At 47.9% G+C, this 14,822-nt stretch overlaps 1 protein-coding gene across 1 annotated transcript; it reads left to right on the top strand.

Moving 5' to 3' along the window:
* Positions 1-9,210: 9,210 nt before the first annotated feature.
* On the top strand, positions 9,211-14,705 carry LOC102708193 (polygalacturonase-like). Its single transcript, XM_040528798.1, has 4 exons — positions 9,211-9,265; positions 13,390-13,784; positions 13,874-14,392; positions 14,487-14,705. Exons 1-4 carry the CDS (start codon positions 9,211-9,213, stop codon positions 14,703-14,705), a joined length of 1,188 nt encoding a protein of 395 aa, XP_040384732.1.
* The last annotated feature ends 117 nt before the right edge of the window (positions 14,706-14,822 follow it).

Genomic DNA, 14,822 nt, shown 5'->3' with positions numbered 1-14,822 from the left:
TTTGAGCTGTTTTCAACTTTTCGCGGATTATTCTGACCTTCTCTTCGGCCTGGCTTAGAATTTCAGTCCCAAAAACTTGACGTTCTCCTGTTTGATCCCAGAAGAGAGGTGTACGACACTTTCGCCCATACAATGCTTCAAAAGGTGCCATCTGCAGACTGGCCTGATAACTGTTGTTGTATGAGAACTCTGCATATGGTAGATTCTTATCCCAAGTTCCACCAAAGTCGAGAGCGCAAGCTCTGAGCATATCTTCAAGAATCTGATTTACCCTCTCTGTCTGACCATCTGTCTGGGGATGATAGGCTGTACTGAAGTTCAGTCGGGTTCCCAATTCTTCCTGTAGCTTCTGCCAAAACTTTGAAGTAAACTGACTTCCACGGTCAGAAACGATCTTTTTAGGTACTCCGTGTAGACACATGATCCTAGCCAAGTAAATCTCAGCTAGTCTTTTCCCCGAGTAGGTAGTGTGAACTGGTAGGAAATGAGCGACCTTTGTCAAACGATCAACAATTACCCAAATCGAGTCATGACCGGCAGCGGTCCTTGGTAAACCAGTGATGAAATCCATCCCGATTTCTTCCCACTTCCATTCTGGAATCTGGAGAGGTTGCAATAGTCCTGCTGGCCTTTGGTGTTCTGCTTTGACTCGTTGACAAACATCGCACAAGGCGACGTATTCTGCAATTTCTCTCTTCATACTAACCCACCAAAACTTTTCTTTGAGGTCCTGATACATCTTGGTACTCCCGGGGTGAATAGAGTACTGGGTTTGATGAGCTTCTTGGAGTATCAACTCCTTCAACTCCTTATTATCTGGTACGCACAACCTGTTTCCCACCCAGATTGTCCCATGTTCATCTTCTGAAAAATCTCGAGCTTTACCAACTCGCATATTTTTCTTTAGCTCGGCTATCTCCGGATCATTTGCTTGGGATTGGCGAACTTGATCCACCAAAGTGGGCTGCGCTTCTAGGGCTGCCACAAAACCTTCTTCGACTAAACCCAAATTTAGTCGTTCAAACTCCTGTTGTAACTGCTCACAAACTTCCGTTGTTACCGCAGCATTGCAGTAATTCTTCCGGCTCAAAGCATCTGCAACTACATTTGCTTTGCCTGGATGGTAATGGATACTTAAATCATAATCCTTGATCAATTCCAACCATCTTCGCTGGCGGAGATTCAAATCCGATTGTGTAAAGATATACTTTAAACTCTTATGATCCGTATATACTTCACACTTGTTACCGATCAAGTAGTGTCGCCAAATCTTTAGGGCATGCACTACAGCTGCTAATTCCAAATCGTGAGTCGGGTAGTTACCCTCATGTGGTCTCAACTAACGAGAGGCGTAAGCAACCACCTTTCCTTCTTGCATCAGCACACATCCCAGTCCTGTTCTAGATGCGTCACAGTAAACCTGGAAGTCCTTCGTTTGATCCGGCAAAACCAACACGGGTGCCGAAACCAACCTTTGCTTGAGCTCTTCAAAACTCCTATCGCACTCACTTGACCACTTGAACTTCTCTTCCTTTTTCAACAACTGTGTCATTGGCTTGGCTATCTTCGAGAAATTCTCAATGAACCGGCGGTAATAGCACGCAAGTCCTAAGAAACTCCTGATTTGGGAAACCGTTTTAGGCGGGGTCCACTTGATCACTGACTCCACGTTGCTGGGGTCCACTGCTACACCTTGGGCATTGATCACATGGCCAAGGAACTTCACTTCATGCAGCCAAAAATCACACTTGCTGAACTTGGCATACAACTGGTGTTCTCTTAGCTTCTCTAGCATAATCCGCAAATGTTGCTCGTGCTCTTCTTCTGACTTGGAGTAGATAAGAATGTCGTCGATGAAGACAACCACAAACTTATCCAGGTATTCCATGAACACCTTATTCATGAGATTCATGAAGAATGCCGGGGCATTAGTAAGTCCAAACGACATTACCGTACACTCATACAAGCCATAGCGAGTAGTGAATGCCGTCTCAGGGATATCATCTTCCCGAATTCTCAGCTGGTGATACCCTAATCTCAAATCGATCTTGGAGAAAACTTTGGCTCCCTTCAACTGATCAAATAGGTCATCAATCCTTGTCAGAGGATACTTATTCTTGATAGTGACATCGTTCAAAGCACGATAGTCCAAACACATTCTCTTAGTTTTGTCCTTCTTCTCAACAAAAATAACCGGGGCACCCCAAGCCGAGGTACTCGGTCGGATATAACCTTTCTGGAGCTGTTCATCCACTTGCTTCTTCACTTCGGCCATCTCATTGGCGGCCATCCTGTAGGGTCTCTTATAGATCGGTGCGGTTCCGGGTACCAAGTCGATACGGAACTCGATCTCTCTTTCTGGCGGCATCGTTGTGAGATCATCTGGAAACATCTCCGGATACTCACAAACCACTGGTATGTCTTCCAACTTCTTTGGGTCTTTGACTTTTTCCGAGGGCTGCTCTTCGGCTTCCATCTGATTCAAACAAGTCCTGGTTGTCACTGACTCCAGCGACTGATAAGTCACCACTTTACCCTCTTCACTGGTCAAAGTGATTGTACGCTTGGCACAATCAATCACTCCTTGATGCTTGGTAAGCCAGTCCATTCCCAAAATGACGTTTAGGTCTTTAGATTCGAGAAGGATGAGATTGGCTAGAAAGGGTGTCCCTTGGATTTCTATGGGCACGTCAAGGCTATAAAGGTCCGAAAACATACTATGCCCTGGAGTATTAACCTGCATCGGGTTTCTTAACTTTTCCCTTCTTAACCCAAGCATTCCCACAAACTTCCTTGAAATAAAAGAGTGTGTAGCACCAGAATCAAAAAGTACTGTAGCAGGTACGGAGTTGACAGGAAACGTACCCAGTATTACTTCCGGCGCAGCCTGTGCTTCTTCGGCGGTGACGTGATTCACGCGAGTTTGCACGAACCTTTGCCCACTGCGCTTCGGCTTCGGGCACTTGTCAGCAAAGTGACCTGGGTCGCCACAGTTGTAACACACCCCAGGCTTTGCACCTGCATCCTTCCTGGCTGGAGGAGGTTGAGCTGTCGGTGGAAGAGCATTCTGTTGCCGGGGAGCTGGTGCGGGGAGAGCACGCTGAGTAGGAGCACGCTGGGATGAACCACTGGAGAAGTTGCTGGGATTGTAAGGACGATGTTGGCGGACAATGAAGGTTGATTGCCCATGCTGCTGATTCGAAGGATAGGGGCCGGTGTGGAATCGGGGCTTCTGAGGAGGCGGCTGGTTAGACCTGAACTGCGAAGCCTTCGTCTTCTTGTCCATCTGGAGGTGCTGGTCCTCCTGACGGATGGCCTTATCCACTAGTTTCTCAAAGTCGGCATAGTCGCCCGAAAGCAACTGCTTCTTCAGTTCATCATCCAAGCCTCCGAGGAACTTTTCTTGTCTTTCAGCGTCGGTGCGGACATCCTCGGGAGCGTATCGCGCTAGGCAATTGAACTCATGAAGGTACTCAGTCACCGTCTTGGTACCTTGCTGCAAAGCGCAGAACTCACGCTTCCTCTGGGTGACTATCCCATCGGGGATATGGGCCTTGCGGAAGTTAAGACAGAATTCCGCCCAAGTCACTTCCGTGGTAGCGGTGCGGGTAACCAGGAAATTATCCCACCAAGTAGAGGCGGGACCCATCAGTTGATGTGCGGCAAAGGAAACCTTCTCTTGGTCAGTGCACTGCAATAGGTTGAGTTTCTTCTCGATAGCATGGAGCCAATCACTTGCCTCCATGGGGTTGGTGGTGCTTGAGAAAGTTGGGGGACGGACACGGAGAAACTCTGGTAACTTGGACTGCACAGGGGGTGGTCCCTGCTGTTGCTGGTTGTTCTGGTTCTGATTTAGAAGCTGGTGGAGCACTTGTTGATGTTGCTGCTGTTACTGTTGCATCTGCTGCATCATCCAAGAGAGCATCTGCGTCTGGCTAGCAAGAATCTGGGCAAGCGACGGGTTCTCTGGTGGAGGCGGCGGGGGCGGTCCTCCGGTGCTGGACTGGTTGGTGTCGCGGTTGCCGTGGCGGGTGTTCACCATCTGCGGGGCGGGAGGAACAGAAAGAGAAAGAAGAAAAAGAAACGACTAAGCAAACAGGGGCTTTATTTAATTAGTGAACTGTAATTGTCTTGCTTAAGAAACACACTTAAAACCACACAACTCCTGGCGGTACAACCATAACCCCACTACTGCTATGGTTCACCACTAGCCCCAAGCGAAGCAAACCTAACACACCAAAACTAGCACACAGCGACTAAAACGAAGCTAAGGGCGGCGTCTAGGGCACGGAAGGATAGCGACGATCGACGACCGGAGACGGATCTTCTTCCTCGTCTTCAGAGCGGCTTCTTGAGTTGCTGGGGAGGCCATCTTCATCTTCACCAGAAGCGGACTCATTGCTGCTCGAGACCGTGACGACCCTGTTGCGGTTCCTTGCAGCGTTGAACGGGGAGACACCTTCCTCAGGCACTGGGGTCGGAGAGGTTGGCACCATCTGCATCAGTGGTCTTGGTTCATCCGGGGCACCGGGGTAAGACTGAACTCTTGGCGGCCCACGGGTTCGCTTCCTTGCCGTAGTGCGACACCTTGCACCTCCGGGCTCTGGGAGTCCTTTGAGCCTGGCGTTCTCCTTCTTCAACCGATCGACCTCATCTTGCAGACGAACGATCTGGGTAAGCTTGGCGTCGTTCAGAGCCTTGGACGCTTCGTGGAGGTCGTGATGCATCTGGTCGAGACCCTGCAGCACCGTGCACATCCTACCGAAGGTAGGGTCTTGCTCACTTCGGGCAGACCGAAACCTACTGACCATGGAATTGGGTCCACGACCAGGGTGATACCGGTAAGCCGAATGTCGAAACGTCAGGTCATGCCTGGCCCTGAGCGTTGTCATCAGACTGTAGGCAGCTTCCTGGCAGGCATGCTCATGTGTGCCTCCGGCTCCTTCTGCTTCCAAGTTAGGGAGGAAACCGGGGATTCCATGCAGCTCCAATCTTACTCGGTGGGGGAACTCGCCTTCCAGAGGATGGATCGTGGTGTACTCTGGCTCGTAGGGGTATCCTGCCATGAACGAGACTCTTGCCAACTCTGCCACGAATCCAGCCATTCCGTTTCCACGATGGGACAAGGGGTGGTCAGCCATCTAAAGAACACAAGGATTTGGAATCAATAGATGCAAAATTTTATTTCAAGATAAATAAATCATAAAAGAAAAAAAGTAAATAAAGTTTTACCCGTAAATCGATTTACTCACGCTTTTCAATCAAAGGGGTTTTGTCTTTTTAAATCACTCACGCTTTTGAAAAACACGAACCCATTTTCAAAACACTCTAACTTTCGCAGACTATGCACAAACATGAAAAGCAGAGGGCTCTTAGGGTTTCCGTTGGGCTGATCCTACGGTCAAACCTGGCTCTGATACCAACTTGTCACGCCCAGAAATTCCTCACACGAATTTCTGAACTTAATTGTGTATTAATTCCCTGTACAGGACCAGCCAGGGTACACAAAAAGACAATGTTGATTACATAACCATCGTTCTTAGAAACAACTGAAAATTACACTTATTCTAGCGGAAATGCAGCGGAAAGAAAAACAAAAGGGGGTAGACTAGCTCCAGCGGGTACGGCTCCAGTCCACAGGCAACACTTCGACGGCGGAACAGCTCACTCCTGAGAGGCACCTCCATCGGACTCTGCTTCTAGCTCTGCGTTGGGAAAGTTAAGCAAGGCTGAGTACAAACCACCGTACTCAACAAGTAACACGGACAAGGGGGAAATAAATGATGCATAAGGATTAACAAGGACAGGCTAGGGTTAGTTGCAATAAAGCAGCAGTTTAAACAAATGACAGAGCTTAAAGAATAAAGGTAATTTTGAACGGTAAAGCATAAATAAAATAAGCAGTTGTAAAGTACCACAACACTGTCCAACGTTACACCACGTTGCAACAGGCCCAACCACTACTCAACGTTACACCACGTTGCAGTAGTCCCGAGTGATAACCGATTTATTCAAGTTATTACGGTTCACTAATCACAGTGAACCTGGGAGCTCGCCCGTAACCGTGGGCACGGCTATTCGAATAGTTTATACTCTGATCAGAGGTGTACTACTGTACCCACAAGACACGACTCCACTACATTTGAACGTGCGCCGACATACCACCACGGCATACCGGAAAGGAGACCGTGATAGGACCCGTTACACAACCCTCCCTATTTAATCGCACCACACTTCAGGTTTCACCCCCTCCTTTACACCAAGTCGGGCAGTCCCCTCTTGTGCCTTGGTAGATTTGGAAGCAGGAGAAGCTTTCGTTACACCACGATTGCCCGTCCATACTCCATCACGCCAACCCTTGCCTGGGTACGTCAAATAGTTCGAAGTCATGCTCTAAATCCCACCTTACCGATTTCGGCATGTGGTTAGCACTTATTTACTTCCAGGGTTTCCCGTGAACCGGTCCTTAATTACCATGGGTGCGACTCTCAAAACCATGCACCCACAGCCCACCATTATCAATATTTTAGTTGACATTAACCCGTACCGGGTAGTGAATCATTATCTCGGCTATTCAGAACTAAGCATAATTAAATGTGATCCCATGAGCTATTTGTTCTAAGCATGGCTAAGCATTAACCTAGGCCTGTCTCTAATCAAGTTACCCCTGGTCCAGCAATGAATAAAGTTAGATAAACAACGGCATAATAATAAGGTTTACCCGAAAATAACATAAAGTAAGTACATTAATTAAAACAATGCATATTTGAAGTAATAAAGCGGGGAATTTGCAATAATGGGTTCAATATGTTCAAGGATGAGTGTCACTTGCCTTGCTCTGGCCCCTGGGGAACTTCGGCGACGATCACGAAGTAAACCGGCTCGTTGGCAGGGTCCGAATCTAAACGACAAAGCACAAAAATAAATAAAACAGGCACAAACTCTACTGAAACAGCAAAAGAAACTATTTTTAATGGATTCTTGATAATTTTATGAATTTAATGAAATTTGAATGGGCCTAAACGGAGACTAGATGAATTACTTATGAATTTTAGAAGTTTTCTGGGTTTTTTAACTAAACAGAAAAGTCCTAAATCAATTATTGCGCAATTAATGGGGCTGCTGACGTCAGCGAGGAGAGAGGAAACTGACGGCTGACAGGTGGGGACCACCTGTCGGTGAGAGAAGGGGAGAGGGAGAGACTGACACGCGGGCCCGGGGAGGAGAGAGAGGAGGCGGGCGCATGGAACGACTGACGAGTGGGGCCCACTCGTCAGCGGGAGGGGAACAGAGAGGAGCAGAGCGCGCGGGCTCGGGCGGACGGCGGCGACCGGCGGGAGCGGCGGCGCACGGCGACGCCGGCGCGACGGCGACGGCACGACGGCGACGACCGGCGAGTGCCGACGGCGCGACGGCGACGACGGCCGGGGCGGCGACGCACGGACGCAACCCGGCAGAACAGCGGCGACGTCGACTGGCGAGCAGCGACGGCGCGGCACGCGCGGGCGCAAGCAACGGCGGCCAGACGTCGGCGACGCGGAGGCGACGACGACCACGGCGGCCGGCGGGAGCGGCGAGCTTCGGACTCGTCCGGCGACGGCACGCGACTCGGCGGCGGTCGGCCAGAAAGGGGGAGAAAGAGGGGAGGAGGATGCGGGTGCTCACCGGCGGCGGCGAGGGCGCAGGCGGGTCGGCGAGACCGAGGCGGAGGTGGCGACGCGGGCGAGTGCGGGAGATCGGCAACGGCGGCGGAGATCGATCGGCGGCGGCGAGGCGACCGGGCGCGACGGCGACGACGCGACGGAGGAATGCGCGGCGCGGGGACGTTCACCGGCGACGACGAGGACGGCGACTGGTCGGCGACAGCGACGCGGAGGTGATGACGCGGCTGGACAGCGACGAAGGCGTCCGACGGCGAAGATGCGCGGCGGCGGCGAGAGGCAGCAGCGCAGCGGCGACTCGAGCGGACGGCGGAAAGTGAGCGACGGCGCGCGGCGGCTCGGGATTTATAGGGTGGCGGCACCGGCTAGGGCGGGCGGAGGTTGGAGACCGAGTCGGCGACGACACGGTCTCGGCGGCGGTTGCGGCGCGGCGGCAGACTCGGACTCGGCCGGCGCGGCGCGGCGCGGGCTGGCGGAGCTCGGTCGCTGACAGGTGGGCCCCACCTGTCAGTGGCGCGAGAGAGAGGAGGGAGGCGGCGCGGACTCGCGGCGCGGGCGAGCGGGCGACGCGGGAGATGGGCCGGAGCCGCGGCCCAGGCGGGGCGCGCGCGGAGAGGGGAGGGCGGCCGGTCGGCTGGGCCGGCCGACGGGAGGCGGTGGGCCGGCTCGGCTGGGCCGGCCCGGAAAGAAAAAGAAAAAGAAAGAGGGAGGAAAATTGGACTTCGGCCCAATTTGAGAAGGAAGGGAAAAAGAAAAGAAAAAGGAGGGAAAAAGGAAAACCCCACTTTTGCCGAGTTTTAAATTAATTTGTTTGGCCAAACTTTATACTTCTGCAATTTGAATTTAAATCCAGTTAGTCGATTTACGAGCCTCGATTTAGTTGAATTAATTCCTTTTAGAGGGATTTTTCCTGAGTTAATTAAGCCAATTGTTACTTACGAATTTCTTTTTACAATTTAGGCTTAGGACGAAACTCCGGGTGTGACACTAGATTAATATAAAAACGAGTTATATTTTTCTCTACGACCACCCAACAAAATGTACATGGAATATGTACGACTCCGAGGGCTGTTGTGAGATACATGTACTACATCCATAAGTTGTACATGTACATATAGGTTAGAGGATACCAAATAGAAAGGCAATGTCATCTGTACCGAATAGGTTAAGTAGTTTGGTAATATTCGGATTACATATCGGGAACACTAGGTCCAACCGTATCCGACAGAATAGATCTTAGTCTTATTAGATTATGACAATATTTATAAGTCATATCCCCTACTGTATAAGGGATACGGGGCACACTCTGGACACACACATTATCATCTACATATCACCGAATACAATCGCCAAGTAGAGATGTCAACGGGACCCGTGACCCAAGACCCGATGGGTATTTACTCCATTAGGGTACGGGTATGAACTAAATATATCATCCGTGGATAAGTAATCAGGCAAATACATTCACCCGATGGGTACGCGAGTATAAAAAAGTTATTATGATCTCTATACCCGTTTACTCATGGGTAATAAATACCCACAAGTTTAAATGCGCATCATGACCCAATATCAAATTAGCCTAGCCCAATTAACCAAAACCCTAGGTATTTAAACCATCCATATATTTTCCACCACACTATATGAATATGTGATGTCTTAAGTATCTAGTGTCTACTGTAATATACTATATGAAAACTATGTAATTTAGATCGTTTTAAACTGTTGCGGGTATACGGGTGACCCGACAAATAAGGTTTACCCAAGTGGGTATATGGGTCTGGGGAAATTTTCCTAACCGTGACCGGTATGGGCATTTTGATGATGCGAAATTTTGCTGATAGGTATGGGTCTGGGGTACCAATACCCGATGTGTATTTACTCATTGCCATCCCTATCGCCAAGTAGGACTAGGATATTATTTTGCTAGCTGAGAGTTCGAATCTGGGTAAATCTCCGTCTTCATACTAAACATCGTTCTCTACGCCTTTGAGCTACCCCATATATTATTATTGCGGACCTAAATCGTCGACAACGTCTTTGTTTCTAAGAGCATATATAGTAGGAGACTACAAGCTGACTTAGAGGAGAGATAAAATAAATAAAGTGAATTGAATTTTATGTAAAATATAGCACTACATACTCCCTCCATCCTAGAATAAGACAACTATTCCGTTTTTAGATATAATGTTTGACTTTTCGTCTTATTTAAATTTTTATGGTTAATGTTTTTATTTTTATTAGATGATAAAATATAAATAGTACTTTATGTGTGACTATTTTTTTAATTTTTTAATAAGTCTTTCAAATAAGACGAATGGTCAAACGTTGAACACAGAAACCAAAAGATTGTTTCTTTTTGGGACATAGAGAGTATGCTCTTAGGACAACAATGTATATGGTAAAAGTAGTCCATATAGATGGGACGCACGTATTATAAACTTTAACTATTGTGACATTCACAATGTATATAGATAGCAAATAGCATTAGAAGGAGAGAAGAGATAGAGACAGATTATGTATTTCATTCTCTATGGACAGCTCATATGCTTATGTGTAGATTTTTGTTATTTTTTTGCTATGGACTAGTTTCACAATATTACTAGGTGGCTAAATCACATATTATATTACTTATGGATCACTTTTGAATCACATTGTAGATGCCCTAAGATAGATGCATTAAATACACAAGTAAGAAAGAGATAGAAAAAACACTGAAGCCATTATAAATAAATATTATAAATAATTTATTGTACATGTTAGTTCTAATACGAGCTTATAGCTAGTAATTGCTTTTACTATTAACTTGGGCTCCAAGAACATCATGTCCAATCCAATATATGTGTCCCAGGAAATCCAAGTAGCAGCCCAACAGGTCTTGAAACATAGGTAGTACCAAGCTGGTACAGTGTGATTGGCTGCTTGCCAATCTCTCCTTCCCTCTGCACATGTGGGCTTGTTCTTAAGTGGCTGTTTGGATCCAAGGATTTTTTACTTTCTTGTCATATCGGATGTTTAAACATTAATTAGAATTATTAAATATTGATTGATAACAAAACTAATTACATAAATAAAGGCTATTTCGTTAGACAAATTTTTTAAACCTAATTAATTCATGATTAGCAAATATTTACTGTAGCATCACATTCGTTAATCATGGACTAATTAGACTCAATAGATTCATCTCGTGAAATAGTCCAAAGTATGGGATATGTTTTATTAATAGTCTGTATTTAATACTTCTAATTAGTGTCCAAACATTCGATGTGACAGGGACTGAAAAAGTTGGAGAAAAACACAACACTCTAAGTCGTAAACTACCTGTGACAACAAAGTCACATCGGCCAATGTGAAAGAAAGAAAATCATTAGCACGTGATTAATTGAATATTGTTTTTTAAACTTGAAAAATAGATTGATATGAACTTTTTAAACAACTTTTATATATACATTTTTTTATAAAATATACTATTTAGTTGTTCGGAAAGCATGCGTGTGAAAAAAAATAAAAATTTGGCCCATGGTTCACTCGAGGGAATAATTAACTTTTACCAATCTTACATTTGGTCATAACAGATTTGCCACTGGATTCACATATCATATACACATAAGGATCCACATGTCATAGACAGTGAATGATAAATCTATTATCATCTAATTTTAAAAGTGATAAAAAGTTAAATGCTTAAGGACACGCGATCTCCGAAGAGAGAAAAAAAGGGTTATTGTTTGCAATCGTCAACCTGCACTTTGCGGTCGAAGAAGCGATGATTGGTCGCGTGGACTTCCAATTTTCGAAACCAAGGTGGATGCATGCATGAGCCTTCACGCTGACACAAAAATTTAGCCATATCCTACGCCAAGCATATGCATATGCAAGCGCCAACCGTCTCTCTTAGGGCACCTCAAATACATATTACTCAGTGAGATGCTTGAATGTTGTTAAGCATCTTACTAAGCACTATGTATTGGAGTGTGCTTAGCCCTTAGGGCATATACAACAGTGAGACATTGAGACGATGACCGTCTATATACATTTATATCAGATTAATCATTCTACGTGACATCATTAACTCAACAAAAATTTGGACGATGTCTCTTTGTTCATCTACTGCTTAAGCACGTGCTCCAAAGTCGCATGCAATATTTTCTAAAGAAAAACATCATGCATTGGTTGCATGCCACAACTATAGGACATAAAAAAATAGTGTATTAAATATTATATAGATAAGTAAGTACGCTATCTATTGTACAACTTATCTATTTAGTTGCCTGTGCATATCAAATAGACAACGGTTATCTATACTGTTGTACATGCCCTTAGAGCAGGTACAACAGCTGACTCTAAGGCCATATTTAGTGTATATTTTCATAGTAAGTTTTAAGTATGGATATGTCATAAGGTGTTAGTTTAGTCAAGTGTGCTCCAATGCCTAGACTCATATAACTTAGACTAAGGTGGGATCCACTGAGATAAAAAGATGTCATCCTTCTCACCTTTCCCCACCATGAAACATTAAATATGTAACTAAAATATTTTTTCAATCTAAGCACTAGTTGTTTAAATAAACAATGGGTGTTTAGAAAATTTAGTTTAGCACCTCCCTCCAATCTCCAATGTATATATTCTTCCCATACATTTCTCTCCTCTATACACCTTATTAGAGCTGCCCTAAGCCAACTATAAACACATTTTAAGAAGATAAAAGAGGTGAGAGAAGAGCAGTTAATTATAGATTTGTAGTCACTTGCAGCACGAACTCCAAATACAATGTGTGTATGACGGGTGGGATAAGGTAGTATATGTTTTGTAGGTAGATATTGTATGAATTGGCTATTAGATTGACTAGAGATGAATTGGAACTAGTAGTTGGCTATATTATTGAACTTGCTCACTCGTCAAATGGTATATTTTTAAATAAAATTGTTATATGCATATTCTTAGCTATATAAAAGCTAAGAAAAATAAATTTCAATGAACTAAAAAAACCTTCAAAAATCAACTCTAAATTAAATTTTAAAAATTTAAACTCTAACTTGTGAGCTGAACGAAAATATGGGGTGAATTACCAGTTTTAACTGCACAGGGACATGCCGCGGTATGCATGTACGGCAATCTTAGATACAATATCAGGCTATAAGCCAGCTATAAGCATATTTTAAAGAGATAAGAGTGGAGAGATAAGAGAAGTGGGTTACTAATTTGTAGTCATGTGTACACGAACGTCAAGACACAGTGTGTGTATGACATGTGGGACCATATACTAATGTTTTGTAGGTAACTATTGTATAAATTAGCTATTAGATTGACTATAGATAAATTAGAGCTAGTAGTTGTCTATGCTATTGAACTTGCTCTTACGCAGTACGTACCACGTACGTACGGCCTCTCATCGATCATTACGACCGCATGCACCTTCACCTCCATCGCCGCGCCGCAATCCTTCACCCACACACACTCCGATATACCTATAGCTCATCACCTTGCCACGCCGCACGCACTCCGAGGCAACGAACATGGACGGCCGCGCCGCCAACCTGCAAATCAACGCAACGCGACTTGCGAGCAAATGCAAGAAAGACCGCCATAAATACGACCAATCTCTCGCTGCTGATTCCGTGTCGCCGGCGCGCCCTCTTTCACCGCATCGTATCGATCAGCTTGTGGGATCAAGAAGAGGGGGATATGGCCGTCATGGTGGTGGCGGTGGTCGGCGTCGTCGTCCTCGTAGTCGTAGCGCTCGCGACGGCGGCGGCGGCGGCGACGGAGTACAGCGTGGTGGACTACGGGGCGCGGGCGGGCGGCAGGGTGGACGCGGCGGGGGCGTTCCTCGCCGCGTGGGCGGCGGCGTGCGGAGACGACGGGTACCGGCCGGTGATGCGCGTCCCCGCGGGGACGTTCCTGGTCGGGCAGGCGTACTTCCTTGGCCCCTGCCGCAGCGCCGGTGGCGTGGTGCTCGCCATCGACGGCACCGTCGTCGCGCCGCCGGCCGTCGCCAACACGTCGTGGATCATGTTCCACTACGCCCACGGCCTCGCCATCCGCGGCGGCACGCTCGATGGCAACGGCCGCTCCTTCTGGGCCTGCAAGGCCGCCGCTGGCCGCGACTGCCCGCCCGGCACCACCGTCAGTGACCAACCATGAATCACGTACTGCACCAAATTTGATCGAACTTGCCCCTTTTTGTTGATAATTCGATCGAATTTTGCTTTCAGACGCTGGACATCAGCCAGTCGAACAACGTGTCCGTGAAACGGGTGACGCTGGTGGACAGCAAGAACGTCCACGTGTCCATCTTCGACTGCGCCGGCGTGACGCTCCAGGGCCTCAGGATCACCGCGCCGGCGGACAGCCCCAACACCGACGGCATCCACGTGGCGCTCTCCCGCGACGTCTCCATCCTCAGCGCGACGGTCGGCACCGGCGACGACTGCGTCTCCATGGGGCCGGGCACCTCCGGCGTGGTCCTCCGCAGCATCCGGTGCGGCCCGGGACACGGGATCAGCATCGGCAGCCTCGGCGGGGGCGCCGGCGAGGGGGAGGTCCGCAACGTGACGGTGGAGTCCGCGGTGCTCACCGGCACGCAGAACGGCCTCCGGATCAAGACGTGGGGGAAGCCCAACGCCGGCCGCGTCGCCGGCGTTAGGTTCACCCGCGTCGCCATGCGCGGGGTCGGGAACCCCATCGTCGTCGACCAGAACTACTGCCCCGGCAACGTCAACTGCCCCGGCCAGGTAACGTCAAACGACTTACAGATTCTTCTCGCTTGCTTGCAACACGCCATTGCTGAAGCTCATTGTGAGCTCGATGGCCATGGTTGTTGACCAGAGCTCCGGCGTGAAGATCAGCGACGTGGAGTACGACGACATCACGGGGACGTCGGCGACGGAGGTGGCGGTGAAGTTCGACTGCAGCGGCAGCAACCCGTGCACGGGGATCAGGCTCAAGAACATCAACCTGACGTACGACGGCAAGCCGGCGCAGTCGTTCTGCAAGAACGCCGGCGGGTCGGCGTCCGGCGCCGTCAGCCCGCCGAGCTGCCTCTGACCGCACGAGCACGGCCGCCGAGGCAAACGTACGAGATTAGCTAGCACACACGCATACAATGATTGCATGTGCATGTGAAATCTTGGCTATTTGCAACGAAAAGCAACCATTGATTGG

This window comes from Oryza brachyantha, chromosome 11 (assembly GCF_000231095.2).
Source record: "Oryza brachyantha chromosome 11, ObraRS2, whole genome shotgun sequence".
Taxonomy (NCBI): Eukaryota; Viridiplantae; Streptophyta; class Magnoliopsida; order Poales; family Poaceae; genus Oryza; species Oryza brachyantha.
Note: the sequence above shows the minus strand (reverse complement) of the source record. Positions and strands in the feature narration are given on the sequence as shown.

Excerpts from the sequence above, each read along its gene's own strand:
- LOC102708193 (XM_040528798.1), top strand. The coding sequence starts at position 9,211 with ATGCGCATCATGACCCAATATCAAATTAGCCTAGCCCAATTAACCAAA. Across the intron at positions 9,266-13,389 it reads CCAATTAACCAAAACCCTAG|TCGTAGCGCTCGCGACGGCG; the intron begins GTATTTAAACCA and ends TCGTCCTCGTAG. Across the intron at positions 13,785-13,873 it reads ACTGCCCGCCCGGCACCACC|ACGCTGGACATCAGCCAGTC; the intron begins GTCAGTGACCAA and ends TTTTGCTTTCAG.